We start from the raw sequence: 18,766 nt of genomic DNA on the forward strand, positions 1-18,766 counted from the left end.
ACGGTGGTTCACACCAGCCTCAGCAGTCTAGGAGGCTGAGGCAGGAGGATCACAAATTAAAACCCAAACTAAGCAATTTACTAACAACCATACCTTAACTCAAAATTTTAAAACATTGTAAATGGCTAGAAATCAAAAAAGAAGCTGAGAATATAACTCAGTATGAAGGTCCCAGTTTTAATCTCCAGTATAGAAGGAAAAAAGCAAACAGCAATTTGAGAAGAAAAAGAAATTTAAGAAAACATTACAAGCCAGATAGACTAATCATAATGCCAATGATTACTATAAATTGAATATGAAGATCTAACCATTAGCACTAGATTTGGCTATATGAAATTCATAGTTGACCTGGATGCTTATTTTAAATGATGTTAGAAATAAAAGACCTTTTGGAATAAATGTAGGAAACAGCTACAACAGGTCTTAGGGTCACCTGGAGAAATAATGTTTGATGGGCTGGGAAGGTAGATCCACGGTTTAAGTGCCTGGCTGGCAAGTGCAGGAACCCAAGTACCACATAACCTACAGGTCCTGAAACCCAGCATGGTGGCATATTCCTGAAATCCTAGTGCTGGGGAGGCTGAGACAGGAGAATCACTATGAGTCTTAACTGTGTAGCGAGATGCTGTATCAAACAAATAATTTTTTCAAAAAAGAAATTAAAGTTTATGAAGATACCTTCATGTTTAAAAAAATAAATAATGTTTTATATAAATTGACATTTTTCTTTTTCAAATCTTTATTTATTTGGTACAGGGTCTCACTATGTGAGTGATAGGACTCATAGTGATCTTGTCTCAGCCTCCCCAGTGCTGGGATTCCAGGGCTGGTATGGCATGAGGCACAAGGGATCAACCCAGGTCTTTTCTCTTGCCAGGCAGGCACTCAGATCACTGAGCTATCTCTCCAGCCTGATATTTTTCTTGATTATAATCTGCCTTTTATCTGTGTTCTTTTACTGGCTTCAGACTCCCCAGAGCCTAAAATTTACTAAAGCATAAATTTATGAATAGACTAATAACAAATCATGCCACTGTTCACTCTGATGTCATCCTTCCACATGACATGACAGCAGGTGCCTTCCGATAGTCTCAGAATAGTGGATCTGTAAGTGCTGTGAAGAAAGCACTGTCTCTTTAGGTGTTTTCCACAAGAGAGATTTGGCTATTATATTCCTGAAAGTGTTTTCTTTATAATATAAACTCTATGTATGTATGTATGTATTATTGATTTAAATAAATGGGCTATAGGAAAGCAGAAGTTTGATATTCCATTTTGCTATAGTGATAGTTTTTCAAAGTATCCCCACTAATTTTGACATATAGAAAAGATTTCTGAAGTACACAGTTTTGTATACAAAAATGACAATTTTCAGAGGCCTTAGTAATTAAACACATAGAAAATATTGTTTATATTGCAACTATTGTCACAAACCTTGTATCTTAAGGACACAAGAGAAGACTGACATAAGCCTAGTAACAATGATGTGATTGGAAATAAAATGGAACAGGAAAAACAAAAGCACGTGCACAAGAGCATAAAAGGAAAAGAGCATATACGGGGTATGAGAAAGGTTAAGAGAATGATAGGCTATTATCAGTAAAAGAGAATGCATGAGTCAATAATCACTACTGAGCATAAAGTGCCTTTTGTCAGTGTTTCAGATATGAACCACACTCACAGTAGCCTCATACGCAGCCCACAGTGTAAATGGTTTTACTGATGTACAGTTATTACCAGAACCTAACCTGTAGGAAGCTGTGGCTTGTCTGGGAAGTTCTGCTGATTCCTTTCTCATAATTAAAGGATGTTTCAGGAGCAGGCTTTATATCCTGAAATGAATATATCACAAGACCAAGACCAGTGAATTTGTTTCAGATTGCAGAAATTCTGTGTTTGGGACCTTGTTCAACACCATCTCATTTTCCTGGAGACGTAAGAGCTAAGATTTCTGATTCTCCTTTCGTTTTTCTTTGGAAAACAGTATAATATTTGGATAGCTCCAATTCAGAGTTCCTTTAGTTTATCTTGAAACTCATCTACCTTAACTCAAAACTATTTACCTCTCCTAGGTTGCTTTAGATGAGTGTATATGAAAAAACATCTAATGTCACTAGAATTCAAGTTACTGTTAGTGAGCTTCATAAGGGAAAGGATGTTTGTCATCTTTCAAAACAAGCATTTCTCAATGCCCAAATACTGTTGTGTCAGAAGAATAGTGTCCATGCCTGTAATCCCAGCACTTGGGAGGCTGAGGCAGGAGGATCATTGCAAGTTCAAGACCAGCCTATGCTACAAAGTGAGCTCAAGGCCAGCCTGAACTGCATAGCAAGACCCTGTATCAAAAAGGACCAATAATAATAATAATTAATAATAATAATAATAATAATATTGTCCAATTTTTCAAAGCCCCTAAAAGATGGGATAATCTCACTGCTGAAATATTTTTCCTTTAGCTTGGGATAGAGGCTGGGGAATTTCTAGCATTTACAGTTTTATGAAATATATTTTATTTCTAAAACAACAGTTTTGAAAGTCTGCTTAGTCTCTGGCACTTGTGAATTAAAAAAACACTTGTCTTAAAATCAGTATCATTGCTAAATGGTGGCTGTGGATTATACCACCTTACACCACCAAGCCATAACCTTCCAAATATCCCTGACTTTTTTTTTTTCAAATATCCCTGACTTTGATCACAAAAGGAAGTGTGATTGAGCAATTCAGATAGAGTAGCTGGGCTTGTAACCTGCAGCATGGTACATCAGTTTTAAAACTCTAACCTCTCTAAATAGCAGAAACTGATGATTCTGAGAAATAGAAATTCTCAACTTTTCCTGTACAAGCTGAGTAGGGACTCCAAGATTCAGAACAATGTCCCAATGTTCTAAAACATGAAATAGTTCCGAGAAAGAGACAAAGTACAGAAATATCCACAATGCTGTTGTTATTTCTTGCTTGTGATCTGGCAGTTCTACACTGATTCCTGTAAATGCTTCAACTTTTTCACTTCCACAGCCAAAGAGAAGCCACAGTGAATATTACTCCCAGAAAACTGCGAGTAAAAGAGAACGATCTCTCTTGAATTAGGCAGGAAGGCTCTTTGCTTAGCTATTCCTCACCAAAATATCCACACTAGGTACTGGTAATATCAGAAGAAGCTGTACTTAATGCAGAAGATTATCCCCAATTTAATATTTGACATCCAACATGGTTGACCAATATTATTGAAAATTAAAAAATCTAAAAGAACAGTTTGTTCATACAAAGTTAATAAATCAGTAAGTGTACACACAATGCTCTTGAACATTCTGACAGACATTTGCTGCATCTTAAATGCAAATGACTTCCCACTTTATGTCAATTATAGTGCTTTGTATATGGATTAAATCACAAAATGGTGTTCTTAGGCATGTAAGAGAAGGTTTCTGATGGTCACAACTTAAAAGTTGTGTCAATGGAAGAAAAAACAACAACTGCAGTCCCTACTAGACCAAATGTAACATCACTTGCACAAAAAACTTAAAATATGAAAGTATGTCTACCTATTTTTTCATTTTAACAATAGCTTGAACCCCAATTGAAACTGTTTAACTAAAGTGTGCATATGTTTTTAATTCTATATTTTAAAAAAGCAATAACATCTCTTCCATAAAAATATATGTAAAGTCCTTCTTCAAGTTTTACAACTGGTAATTTTATTCTATCCTCTGCATTTCATTGACTAAGATTGACCCACAAATCATCTTGCTGTCATCAGATCCTTCCTTTTGCCATCATCCTATTGGGTGGAAAGTAGGTGGGAACTAGAAGGAGATTCAAACTATTAATACCCTGTAGTTAGTCTTCAGTTATTTTTCTTGATCTTCTCTACAGGTGAGAGGCCAAGCAAGACCTACAGCCAACCAAGCCCTGGCTGGCACAGCAAAGGTAAAGGTTTTGATCTGCTATGTGACTGTCTCCCCTGTGTTGATTGGGATGGGTGTCATCAGTGCTATTTTAGAATAATTTTCTTCCTTTTAGTCTTATTGCTAATCTTGAATACATACAAACATTACTCTAATGTGCATTTCTAACCTACACCTCTGATTTGGTTAGCGTTATGACCAAATTTATTTTCAACTCTAGCTTAAAGTCATGGTTTGATACTTGGCTAAATTAGTCATCATGAATTCTAGATAAGAAAACTCATAAAACAATCCTAACCCTAGAAACAAATTTGGAGAGTTATATTCAGAAAATTGTACCTGTAATAATAATTCAGATTTATCCACAAGTTATTTTCAAATTTTGTCTCCACCTAAAAGTTTTAATTTATTTTTGGTATAATTATTGTTTTAAAGCATGCCTTTTACATGAAGGCTGAACTATTACATAAATTGTGTCATCTCCTTGCCAAGTAATGAGGGAAAGTTTTGCTGGTTTAAAGAGCTCATATATAAAGCTTTATTTCATCTCTTACTTTTATTCTTACTAAAAATGGAAGAACTATTATTATTTCTTCAAATGGAACAACTATTCTTATTTTACATAATTTTACTTTTGTCTCTGTTATAAATGTACTTTTATGAAGTTGAAAAGGAGTCTGGGATTCACCACAGAAAGATCATTTCTCAATCAGCTATCTTAAAGTTGGCAAATGAAGAGTTAGGATGCCTGGGTTGCCTTACATTGTGAAAATTTGATTCCACATGAGCTGTTTCTATTCGGTGGCCTTTTTAGAGCTGGCTCTGAAGTCAGATGAGTACACAGTTTTTTCATCACCCAGAAAGCACCTGAGATGGAGAGGGAGACCATGGCCAGGGTGCCTCCTAGCTTCTGCTCACCTGGCACTGAGATTCTGTCGTTCTTATAAATCTCAGTTTGCAGTGACTCAAGTTTATACAAATATGGAAACATCTATAACTCCAGTGAGATGTAGCTGGTATCTACTTCACAAATTTAATAATTATTTTAATATCAAAGTTTGAGGTATCACATTATTGTCCAAAAAGATATTTTATTAAAATCCAGTAGGCAGGTATGCTACCACATTCTCTTGTAGAAAAAGGAAATCAATTTATTTCTCTTAGTATTTCGGTAAAAGACACCAAATTTATTGTATTTATCCTTTTTATGGTGTTAATTGTATCACTTATAATTACTAGAGAAGTAGATTCAGATTATGATAAATGTGGCTTTATACTCCTCCATTCTCTGTTGGGTTTTACATACGGTGTTAGATGTATTATGAATCACAGAATTTCTGAAATCACTTGCCAGGCACACGCCTGTAGTCCCAGTACTTGGAAGGCTGGGGCAAGAGGATCATCATAAGTTTGAGCACAACCTATTCTACAAAGTGAGCTTTAGGCCAGCCTGAACTGCACAGTAAGACACTGTCTCAAAAAAAAAAAAAAGCCCAGAAATCACTTAGTTCAAACTCTTGTATTTCAAGTAAGAAATATAAGGCCCAAGAGAAGGAACTTTAATAACTGTGTGTGGTTCAACAATCCTTCAAAGGAATGTATAGTTGCATCCGTCTCTGGTCCACAGAGACATGTTACCAGTTATTTCAAAGCCAGGACTCACTCTTTACTCATTCTCCCTTTTCTGCTCTAAGCTTTTGTCCAGTCTTATCTTTCCCTGTCATACAACACTTCAGTCAAAATGCTCATTGATATTTCAAAACTTTCTCCTTTGTGTGAAATATTTGTTTACCCATTAAACTCTTCATAAGCAAGCCTCATCTAAATGCCTTTTTTATTTTTTTATTTTTTGCTATACCAGGAATCAAATTTGGGACCTTACACTTGCCAGGCAGGCACTTATGCTGCTGTGCTATCTCCCCGTCCCTGTCATCATTTACACAAAGATTTTTTGCTGCTTCTCTTAACTGAAACTTTCTATTTGAAAGAAACCCTTTTCTGGCATTTTCCTCTTAGAGTGATTTGCATATGTTGCAACTCTCACACTAAAATCAGTGCTGTTTGCTGGTAACATCCACAAACAGCTTCACCTTGCTATCTCAACATTAATTGAGCTGAAGATTAAATTTGTCATGATATTTTCAGCAATATTATCAAAAATTAAATTTTAAAAAATTTATTCCAAATTTGATGTTTCTCATACTCTTAGAACTACATTTTGCATGTTGGTTAAGTGTGCTTTTAAATCTGGCTTTATTTTTCCAAAGCAAACGTTACATCCAAATCATTCTGGAATTATCAGAAATAGATTCTTATAATTTAACTTTTTTTTTTATTTTTTAGGTGTAATGATGAAAACTTTTCTTCTAGTTGTGAATATAGTGGCATTAACTCTGCCATTTTTGGTGAGTTAATTTCCTTTGACTAATTATAGTAAAACTAAGAAAATTTTATTTAAGGACTTTAAAGAAAGAAATTTATAGATACAGTTATACTTCATGTAAAAAATTGCACAGTAGTTAATTTTGTACTTATTTCTATTATAAAATTAAAAGAACATTCTTCTGGATATTCTGAAAGTTGCCACAGTTGAGACACTACACCTTATCATGTGTAGAAAGTGTTCCACATTCCTATACTATGGACCTGGGGTGGGGGGGAACACTGCAAATACTTTTTTGTTTTGTTTTGATACAGGTCTTGTTACGCAGTTCAGACTCATTGCAATCCTTCCATCTCAGCCTCCGCAGTGCTAGGATTACAGGCGTGTGCCACCATGCCCAGTTTCAGGACCAGAATGGCTTGTCCGGGCTTTCATGTGGTGCTCCGATAGAATTCTGGTCTTTGCGCTTGCCAGGCAGGTGATTGGACTGCTGAGGAATCTCCCCAGCCCTAAATATTTTTCAATTATAAATGCTTTAGTGACAATTCATAAAAAATAATGAAAGAAATCACAGTCCAGGATCAAAACTTCTCTTAAATTCTCATCTCTCTGGCTGGCAGGCATTGTCTTGAATTACTGTGCTTAAAGATGGCCCAAGAAAAAGGTTTATTTATTTATTTATTGTATTTGGTACAGGGTCTCTCTATGCAGTTCAGATTCATAGCGATCTTCCTGTTTTCAGCCTCCCCAGCACTGGGATTACAAGTGTGCACCACCACGCGCAGACTCTGTGGCTGGCTCATGGTGGGGCCAGTGCAGCATGTGGAGCCGGGGATAGACCACTGGTCCCTGTGCTTGCCTAAATAGGCATTTAGTCTGCTGAGCTATCTCACTGGCCCATCTTCCTTTTTAATTTCTTGCCACATTTTTTACTGCATTTTGGGGGATTGTTGGATTTTATTTCTTTCAGTAAGTCCAAGAACTATGTTTGTGAAAAGCATATATAACAGCTAACATTCTCCTGCAACAATTATAAAATCTGGAGGGCAGTAGTTCTTGCTGCATTTATTATTATGTTTAGGTATGCTTTTATGGTAACATCTATTACATAGCTATCAAGCATGATAGATTATTGGATTCAAAATTACTTTAAAAATTTGTATTACTAAGGCCAAACAGATAGCTCAGCAGACTAAGCATCTGCTTAAGCACACACAGGGACCAGGGTTCAATCCCTGGCACCACATGGCATGCCAGCCCCACCCCGGGCATGTTGAGCAGACAGACTGCTGAGTCCAGAGGTAGGATTCCACACCTGTAATCACAGCACTGGGGAGGCTGAAAACAAGAGGATCAGTAAGGGTCTGAGCTGCGTAGTGAGACTATATCAAATACTTTGTATGAGTAAGAAAAAATCTTGTTTCCTTTCACTTATTGATTGAAATTATATTTTATTGTGGCCATTTCAACTTTAGGAACTTCAGATACCTTCTGATGTAACAGCAGTTAAAGTTGGAATTGTAAAATTGCCACAACTGCCTGCTAGGCAGTAGCTTTTCTTAAACTATCTGAACTACTTTATTTCCAAACTTTTCGTCACAATTTCACCAAGATTTCAACCCCAAAGGACATAAACCAGAAATTCCAAAGAAAATTTAAAGGTTATGGGAATAGACCCAGAGCGCAGGCCCGGTGAGTGAGTGAGACTACAGAGGGCCCTCTGGATCCTGAATAGACCCAGAGTGCAGGCCCAGAGAGTGAGTGAGATGACCTGGGACCCGGGGACCCTCATTAGACCCAGGCTGCATGCAGGCCCAGCATGGAACCCTTCAGCAGAACTCCCTGCAAAGAGGCTAGAGGCAAGACCCACCCACCTGATTCAGGAGCAGAACATCTTGCCAGAGAGACACAAAGGGTTAAACTCTAGTGCCTTCAGCAGAAAGAAGTGAAGCACAGCAGCCAGAACCAAACAGCCACCTGGAGGAATCAGAGCTTCATAGATATAGACCTGGTGCTAAGGTAATAACTCTATCTAAGCTCTACACCAAAGGTCAGAAGAGAGGTATACAAAATGAAAAACAGAAGGAACAAAATGCAGTCTCAGGCCCCGAGTCCACCCAGTACAAATGCAGAAGACACTAGCACTGAGGAAACTGGAAATCACACACCAGATATCTCTGAAATAATACCGTTGGCAGTAAAGAGTCAACTGCAGAAAGGTATACAAGAAATAATTTCGGAACTAAAAAATGTGGTAACTATAATCAAAGAAGTACTAAGTGCTTCTAAAGAATACACTGACAAAAAAATAGAGGAGAATATAAAAATGATAGAACCCTGGAATAAACAATTTAGGAAAGAAATAGAATCTATGAAACAGGATCAAAGTGATATACAGGAAATTAAAACCTCAATCACAAGCTGGCAAAACCATTTGCATGAAAGTGAAAATAGACTTTCTGACCTGAAAGACACCATTGCATCTAGTGAAAAAGTAAGAAAAGACCTCTTTAAGACAACTAGGATTCAGGAAAAAATAATTCAATACCTGCAAGATGATGCAAAGATGAACAATGTGAGACTAATAGGCATCAATGAGAAGGAAGGAGTCAATACAAATGATATAAAAAGAAAATGGGCAGAGGTAATAGCAGAAAACTTCCCAAATATGGGGCAACAATCTGACATTCCTGTAAATGAAGCATATAGAACTCCAAATAATATCAATCCAATGAAAACCACACCCCGACATATAATAATCAAGATTCCAGAAATTCAGCATAGGAATGGTATACTAAAAGCTGCTAAAGAAAAGAAACAGATCACATTTAAAGAAAAATCCATCAGAATAATGGCAGATTTCTCTTCACAAACCATCAAGTCAAGAAGAGCATGGAGCAAAGTACTTCAAGTCTTGCAAGAAAACAAATTCCAACCCAGACTGATCTATCCTGCAGAACTATCTTTCAAATATAATGGAGAAGTGAAATATTTCCATGACAAAGAACAACTAAAGGATTTCATGATGACAAAGCCAAGCCTACACAGACTACTAAATGATGTTCTAGAGAGGGGGCAAATTGATCACAGCCCCATGAATGAGAATGGAAAGAACTTGTCAAATTGGGCAAACAAACAGAGGAGAATTAGAGGTATACTGTAGTAGTCTTTCAGTTATTCTTTTGTATTCAGCAGCAGAATATTTCCATTAGCACACTCTACAAATGGACTTCTCTTCCACCCTATGAGTCATGATTCCACTTGCGTCTACAGGGTGGATTTCAAAGAAATAACTGTAGCTCACTTCCACAAGTGACGCCTAGCCACCGATAACTGTCATGGTCATTATGCATGTCCACAACACACTAGAACTTTGTGCGATATCCTATCCTCAAACTGTTAGAAGTGCTGGTCATTTATTTGCCATTCCAGTATTTATATTATGTTTTATTCTTAGTACTTCTTTGCTATCATGAAAAGTTTTTCTTAGTTCAATTGTTTTAAGACATTTAATTTTCTGAATATTGCTTAACCTTAATTTTTGTTCTAAGATTTATACTGTATCTTTGACTTACAATTTATTTTAAAAGACATTGTATGATATCTTCTCCTAGTATTAGAAACTTTAAAAAGTATATTTCCACTTTCTGTTGACTTAAAAAAAAGAGATTTGTACCTATGTTATTTGCTTATTATTTCTTGCCTATATCTTGTAATATGAGAAACTACTTTGGCAATGACAATACACAATGTACTAATCATTGTTACTCTCCTAAAATCTTGTTTTGAGATTTTGTACCACTGTTTTTTTTTTTCTTTCTTTAAAATAAAAATAACTGATGTCAATAAAAAAAATAAAATAGAAAAAAAAGAAAATTTAAAGGTTATGGATGTTACCATTTACTGTTTTCTGAGGTCACAGTTACCCAAATTTTTTAAAAAATGTGCAACCATTTTTTATATGCTAATTTATTTCTTTGCCAAAACTTAAAGCTGAATATAATATTTAACAAAAAAAGTAAACTCTGCTTTGTTTCTTTTTAATTCTCTATTTCTCATCACTTCTTGTTTTGGTAACTTCTCAGGCTGCAGAGGTACAGAACCAGGAACAACTGGCAGTAAGTTTATTGATTTATTAGAGATTTGGACTCTGTGATGTATTGTGCAAAGACCAGTGATGGAGAGATACTTTCTGTCTAACAAGTGTCTAATAAGCAATCAATCCCCACAAAATAATCTAATCTTAAAAAACCCCAAGAAACAAAAAATCTACTACTTCTCTAATACATAATGCGAATTTACCTCAATGTTCATCTTCAATTCTTGGCTTTGCTGTATAGCTGAAGCCATGCATCTTTATTTCTGATGTATATTTAGCAACATGAGGAAATGAGAAACATAAAGTAAACACGAGTTATTCTGGTTAGTATTTCTCCTGACCCATCTTTGAATTTCTTGTCTGTGCGTGTGTGTGTGTGTGTGTGTGTGTGTGTGTGTGTGTGTGTGCGTGCGCACGTGCATGACTCTCTTTAGTTTCCCAAATATGTGTGAGTGACTTAAATATGTCAATGTGTCTTATTTTGCCAGAAATATGAGTTGGCAATATTATTTTTGTTTCATTTGTGTTCATTTGTGAAAGGCACTCACTCACAAAATTGGTAGGACAGAAGCAAATAAAAATAGAAAATGCCCCTCTGTTTTTTTGTGGAGAAAATTTTTAAAAAAATCAAGAAATGCTCCTACACTTTACTGTTCTGTTACTTTTAGCTTAGAGAAAATAAAACTTGCTATCACTTGGACTACTCTCCAGATAAATCAAATTTTGGAGCAGTTACAAACATAGTAAAAATATGTACATATGTGTCTATGTGTACTTGTGTATACTGCCAGTTTTCATGAGATTTTTGCCTGTATTGTACTTATAATATTTAGCACTTACTGAACATTTCCCATAAATGTGAACTTCTGGTCAATGTGGTTTACATGGTAAATTACCCCATCTAATTTACTTGAAATGAGTATTATCTTATGTTTTTGAAAGTAATATAAAAAACCATGAACTGAAAATGAATTGCACATATCTATCTCATAAAATAATAACTATTCAGCTTCATACTACCAATATTGTATTTACTCAATATCAAATACTCTTATTTCATAAAATGTTGATTTATGTTACCTTTACATTTTGCTCTACAATAACTTCTTTCTGTATGGTTTATTCTTCTTTGCAGTGTTGGGAAAATGATGAAAGACTGTTTAATCAGAAAAAGGTCCTATATGGCCTAAGTAACCCTGTGCTGAATACCTATCTTCATAATGCACTCAATTACTACCAAAATAGAGCAATGGTACCAATTAATAACCCATGTGTGTGTCACCCATATTATGCACAATCTTTTGTGCTTCAGCCACAAGCCCAAGCATCCAAGTGGCCAGTCCTGACAAATATCCCTCAGCCCACCATTCGACATCACCCAACCAAATTCCCATCATTTATGGTCATTCTCTCAAAGAGAGCACCAGAAAAAGCCACTATCCTTGCCACTGAGACCATCGCTGCTCCCACGCCCACTCCAGTCACTGCTGCTGCAGAGATCACAGCAAGCCCTGCGGACATACTGGAAGTGCCTTCTGAGTTTGTTCGTGCCCCTGAGACCACCACTGTGCCAGCCACTTCACCCATAGCACAGGAACAATAAGGAAACAATACAGGTAAATGAGTAAAATGTAAAGTTAACATCTAGAAGACAAAAATGGGTTTATAGGTACAATCGTAAATCTAAAATAGTACAAGTGACTGTTAAAATAGTACAAATAGGCTAATTATAATTTTAATTTAGAAAACTCATTGCACTAATAAATTATGTTCCTGCAAGAAAGAAAAAAATATTTTACAAGATGAAGAAAATTATTTTAACAATTAGAACATTCCTAAAATCTATTTTACCTATTCACATACAAACAATAATAGTAGAGTAAAATACTATGTATGCTGAATAACTAACTTCATAATTCACTCAATTACTACCAAAATAGAGCAGCTGTACAAATTAATAACCCACATATGTGTCACTCATATTATGCACAATCTTTTGTGCTTCACCCACAAACCCAAGTTTCCAAGTGGCCAGTCCTGACAAATACCCATCAGCCTACCACTTGATATCACCTAATCAAATACTCATCATTTATGATCATTCCCTCAAAGAAAATTCCAAGAAAAAGCCACTATCTTGTGATTTTTCATCCCCAACACAAATTTTCTTAGAACTAAATATACAGTCTATGAATTTAAATAGACTTTAATTCTATGAGAATTTTCAAGAACTATACTTCTGGTAAACAAGGACATGATGCACTTCCCATGCATTTCTTTATTTCAGACAGCTTTCCTGGGAAGATCCATCAAGTCAGGCATCATTAATTTACCTTAAGATAACCTTGTGGAAGAAATATAATGCTTAGCTTGAAAAATACTAATAGTATACTTCCAGAATATTAAATGTAGTTATTTTGATCAATAGATAATAGCAAGGTATAAAGTAATTTAAAACTTTTAAGAAGCTAGATAAGAATGATTAATGAAATAGAAATCTTCACAAGAACTGTGAAATAATTTTAAAAGTTACAAAATTTGAATTTCTTTGAAAGAAATTTTTAATCCATTAAGCTTCCATATATTTTATGAAACAAAATCCCACACAGTGATTCAAGATCTGACAGGAGAGCACAGGTGGAAAGCCCCCTCTTTCCATCTTCTCCTACATCCTTAGCTGGCTCTCTCTCTCTCTCTCTCTCTCTCAATGAGCTTTTACTTTCCATAGCATAGTTTACTATAAGGTTTAATGAGAACATTTGGAATTATTGTTCCAAATTTTGGAAACATTTTTTTAAAAACATATCAATTAGTGAAACATCAGAAAATTTAAGTAAAATACATAGTAAAATTTATTTTTAGCAAACAGTCTGCTTTTACTAAATGATAAGATTTTTTCATAACTATATCAGTTGACTCCTACAACCAGATGAAGCAGATTTCATTGTTGTCTCAAATTTACCAATGGAAAAAGTAGGCCTCTGGGTGTTAAATAATTACCACAGATGGAAAGTACAAAATTAGAGTGACTCTAAACTTGTTTAACTTTAAATAGTGGGGCTTACTGACTAGGCTATGTATTTCTATATATGATTTCCTTCGACTTCCTTAAGTGTAAGTTGTTGTTTAATTGTCATTCAAAAGCATATGTTAAGAAAAAGATAATAAGTTGGATAAAGATTTGACTTATACAATGTTAGAAAACAGCATAAGAAAATGAACAGAATCTATGGGCTAGGGAAATGGCTCAATGGAATAAGCGCTTGCCTGGGAAGCGCAGGGGCCTGAGTTCAATCCCCAGTTCCGCAAAAAAAAAAGAAGAAAGAAAGAAAGAAAGAAAGAAAGAAAGAAAGAAAGAAAGAAAGAAAGAAAGAAGGAAAGAAAGAAAAAAAATGAGGGCTGGTGAGATGGCTCAGTGGTCTAAAGCACCTACTTAGAACAAGCAAAGCACAGCGACCGCGGTTCAATCCCCCAGCACCACATGCCAGCCAGCCCCGCCCCCTGGTGGGCTGAGCTGGCCACACACACACACACACACACACACACACACACACACACACAATAAATAAATAAATAATAAAAATAAAAATAAAAAAAAGAAAGAAAATGAATAGAATCAAGATGATAGCAAATGATTTAATTGGTGATTATGTTCTTTCTATATCCAAAATTATTATTATCTGCTGTGTTTCTAATGGAGTAATCACTCTTCAGAAATTATGTTGTTGAAACTTCACAAATCTAGTGTCCTACATTAGAAATATGATCTATCACTTAAAAAGAAGCTTATAAAAGACAGTGTCTTTTTAAAAATATAAGGTGAGGTGTATTATTTTCAGCTCACTATATCTCTGTTTTAAATATTTAAACTGAAGCAATAAATTTGGTAAATTCCTTGGGTACAGACATAAGAGAAAAATCATGGAAATGAAATAAAAGGTTACATGTGAGAACTATTATCACACTAATCACACTATTAACTTAATTTGTAAACTGTCTTTTTTTTTATAGGTTTTGCTAAAAGCAAATGAGGATTTCTAACTTTCCTTCAGCCATTTTTCAACTTCATTCAAGATAAAACATGATTTTTCACAGATCCATCTCCTTTCTCTTCTCCCCTTTCACATTATACCATTTAATTTTTATGATTCTTGCACAATAAAGTCAACAGAATGCAACTGAATGTCTGAAGTTTATAGAGTCTCTGGGGATGGCCTCCAGGTTTGCCTTGCCTGCCAAGGCAAGCACAGCATGAACGTAAGCACACACTTTGCCTGCAGGCACAGATCATAATTTCACTGAATCTTCAATGTAGTTTGCAATCTAACAGTGCTTAAGAACTGCTTCTCTTTATGCTAACACTGGAACATTTAAACTTCCTAAACTGTAGGTTCAGAGAGAACTAAGCCACAGTGTCTCAACCTAAAGGAGTAACACTGAGGGACTCCTGGGAAGATTTATATTTCAGTGTCCTGATTTGAGTCTAGAGTATTCCCAGGAGCAAATTCCATGCAGAGGCAAGCTATAGATGACCACCCTATAAACACAGTCATGTCATGAAATGATGGGAGTTCATGGAGGCCTGAAGTGCACATGACCCACTGCTCCCAGACTGAAAGTCAGTCTCACACACAGTGTATCCTTACATAATTGTATCCAAATATGCACACACACACACACACACACACACACACACACACACACACATTCCTGGGAGTTTCTATGTCTGCGGTCCTTCAATAAAAAAATCTAAAAGTTTATAGACATGTTATAATTTTTCCCTTAAACAAACATGACAAGGAAAATCAGTACATCATTTATGTGCCTGGTCCATAGTTACCATGTTTTGTCAAGAAAAAGAAAAATCAAATCACTAGTATATTATTGAATAAAAACACTAATCTAGGGCAAGAGAGATAGCTCAGTGGCATAAGCGCCTGCCTGGCAAGCGTAAGCTCCTGAGTTTGATCCCTGGTAAACAAAACAAAACAAAACCACTCATCTAATCTGTTGCAAGAACCTTCCACAGGCAAGCTATAGTTAGAAGTGACTTACAGCCTTTTGCTTCCTCTTCTACTCTAGGCATACTACAGTCACAGCAAGAGGAATGACCAGGGATAGAGCACGTCTAAGCATCCTCTGCTACAGTCACTAGCAATGTCAGTAATTTCTTGAAAAAGTCACACATTAAATTAGTAAAGTTTATTTTATTAATTTTAAAAGGTTATCTACTGTATGGAAGGTATTATAAAAGCTGTGGAGATACAAACATTAAGAATATTTAATAATAGCCAGCAGTGAATGGTTATATAGCACACACTATACACCAATCAGCCTTCTATTTGTATACATTTACTCCTTCAGTATATATCTGTGGGCTACATTCTTTTATTGTGGTGGAGGCAGTTATGAAAGAAAAAGAAATGAGCTAATTTTCCTCAAGGAGAGCTGAGATTTGGACCAACATGCTTTTGCTATCAATGCAATGTTCCTTAGAAACAGACACATATCACAATGGAATAGAGTAAAAGGCTCAGGAATAAAATCAAAATATGTACAGTTAACTTCAATAGGGATATCAGTGGAGACAATGGAGAAAAAAAATCTCTTCACGAAAGGACGAGGAGAAAACTGGATAGTAAAGCAATTTAATTGAAACTATGTCACAACAAAACCTAAAATCAATCTAGAATAAAGGACCTAGAAAAGAGAATGTATGTCTAAGGAAATTATAGAATTGCTAGCAGAACACATAGGGAAGAACTCATCACACTAGAATGACAGAGAGGAACTGGACAGGGCAGGACGCTCCTGTCTCTTAGTCTCAGGCACTACCACAGCTGCCTGGTCACATGGGACACAAGTCATGGGCACACAACCAGTGCTGTGCTCACAACTGTCTCTCCAGGGTAGCATACAATGTAGGAGGGGCAGGAGCTGAATAAATAGTTTAAGAACAATTGGGTAAGCAAATTTAAAAAATAATGGTTAAAGAATGAAATAACATTCTAAAGAATATCATTGGTTTTCCTTGCCAAACTACAGAAATAAAAACAATATTTCTCATAACGGTGTATTAGCGAGGATAAATCAAAGCTACTAACATCAACGATATATTGTTAAGACAACTCTATTCTCAAAAGAACACTGTGAGTAATATTACTGATCCCAAAACATTAAAGTGTGGAGAAATAAATTTTTATATTAATTTCAATTTTCAAAGAAAGAAAGTTGAGTATCCACAGAGAAATAACCTGATTGTGACATCAAAAATACAAGTTTCTCAACTCTGGCACATGAGTTAAAATATAGAGACACAGGGATACACTCCTAACTCTCCTGCACAATAACCACAGTAGGTACCATATGACATTATAGTGCAATGAAGTTCACCAAAGTAATAGTCAAGGGTGATGAATAAACTTTTATGTATACTTTATTGGAATGTACTTAGAAGTCTTAGAAACTCTTGAAAGGCAAGATGCAACTTTTAAACATTCCTGTAAAATACATGTTTTATGGTCCTAATATAATCATTTTCCACATTAAAATAATTAACCAATTATCACAAAGTATCTATAACTATTGTTGGAACGGGAAAGACAAAGACATTAAAAAATAAAACTGTGATACATATCATACCATAAAAATGATAAATTTTAAATTTGTTGTTGAAGTAATGCTATAATTTTATTAATAAATTGTTTCTGCCTTCTAAAAAGATATAACAATGAAACACAATATTTCTGTAAAATGCACACAGTTTTTTCAAGAAAAAATTACGCTTTTTAAGTCAATATGTAACCTCACCAATGGAACCACATTAACATTGTTTCAGTCCATCCCCAGTAGAAAGTAGAGGAGCATCATGAAGAACAATTTATTCATTCATAGGGCTAGGATCAAAATATTGGCTATCTTTTTAGCCCATCTATCACTCTAATTTTTGGTCTGCAAACTTTAGTTGTTAAACATTCAGAATAGAAGCTTAATGATATTATTACCCTGTAAAAAAGGCAAAAGGCCATTGAGCTTAACATTACTATCTATCTGAATATCAAACACCTTAGACATAAAATGGAACTGTTATTTTCCAACAACCATGGATCTTCTAATATTTAAATCCCTATAGAATTTTTAAAAAACAACAATTACCCATTTTTACGCAGAAATTTAGAAATCAAACCATATACAACATTGTAGCAGGACAATCCTATGACATTTTGTGACATACTTACATTTTCTTTTAGACATAACATAACCCTTTTTTAAAAAAATCTTCTCTATCTAATACATAAGAATTTTTCAGCTAATTATCCTTAAACTGGACATTTGTCACAAGGCTTCTTGTTTTTCTTTTTTTTTTTTTTTTTAACTTTTTTTTGTTCAGAACCAAGGATTGAACTCAGGCCCTTGCACTTGCCAGGCAAGCGCTTATCCTACTGAACTGTTTCTTCAGCCCCTAAGGCATTTTCTTTCTCCATGCCTCCATTTTCTTAACCAAGAAATTTGATAGAAGGTCTTATAAAAATAAGCAAACTTTGTTTAATATTTTAGAAGACCTGTACACTTGGAATCATGGACACACTTGAGACACCATGAGATTAACAATAATGAGTTACCATACACATGTACAAACCTTTACTTCTTAATTGAGTTAAATACCAAAACTATTTTGAAGAGAAAACCAATTGTAATTTTTCTGAAAGACTTTTATCTTTAAACCAATGACCAATTTATTGAGGGTGTCTCCTAAGAGACTATTGAGATTATTGGAAGTTCTTCTTATTGAACAAAAAGGTTGGCCACACCTCCAATTCATCAACAAGACTCCTCTCTGAATCAATTTTCTCCACACTCTAAGGAATTCTTGCTTAATTAAACTTTTTGATAAGCTGTATAAACCAATTTTGATATGATTTAGACCAGTTGGTAACCTAAGAAAAAGCATGCTGTTAAGTCTATACCCCAAATTGTAGTGTGAACAAATGACCAAAAAGGGAAAAAAAAGAGAAGTTGTTCACAGAATGATACACACATAGACAAATACACAGTACACACACAAAAAAAATCTTTACAAAATGATGAGTACACTCACTATATATTCCTGGCCAGATTAGCCTATAGTAACTCTATTTTTTTTTTTTTACTTACTTCCTGAATCTACATTTTTTTTCAAAGTTTTATTGATAAACAGATAGCAATGAGGCAGTTTCAAATCTAATCGGAAGTACAGTTTCAACAAATAATACACTACATATATTCTTATCAGTGGCAAATTGCTGTACAAGAAGTGGACTTGTGATCCTATTTACAAACAACATTAGAACAAATCATTCTATTCATTAAGAGAATGCAACTATATATCTATCCTAACCA

General features: G+C 35.0%; 1 protein-coding gene across 1 annotated transcript; it reads left to right on the forward strand.

Moving 5' to 3' along the window:
• The first annotated feature begins 6,253 nt into the window (after positions 1 to 6,253).
• Csn3 (casein kappa) lies at positions 6,254 to 11,990 on the forward strand. Its single transcript, XM_004647923.1, has 3 exons — positions 6,254 to 6,310; positions 10,374 to 10,406; positions 11,523 to 11,990. The coding sequence occupies exons 1-3, from the start codon at positions 6,254 to 6,256 to the stop codon at positions 11,988 to 11,990; spliced, it is 558 nt and encodes a 185-aa protein (XP_004647980.1).
• The last annotated feature ends 6,776 nt before the right edge of the window (positions 11,991 to 18,766 follow it).

Source organism: Octodon degus, unplaced genomic scaffold (assembly GCF_000260255.1).
Source record: "Octodon degus isolate 3935 unplaced genomic scaffold, OctDeg1.0 scaffold00341, whole genome shotgun sequence".
NCBI classification, from domain to species: domain Eukaryota; kingdom Metazoa; phylum Chordata; class Mammalia; order Rodentia; family Octodontidae; genus Octodon; species Octodon degus.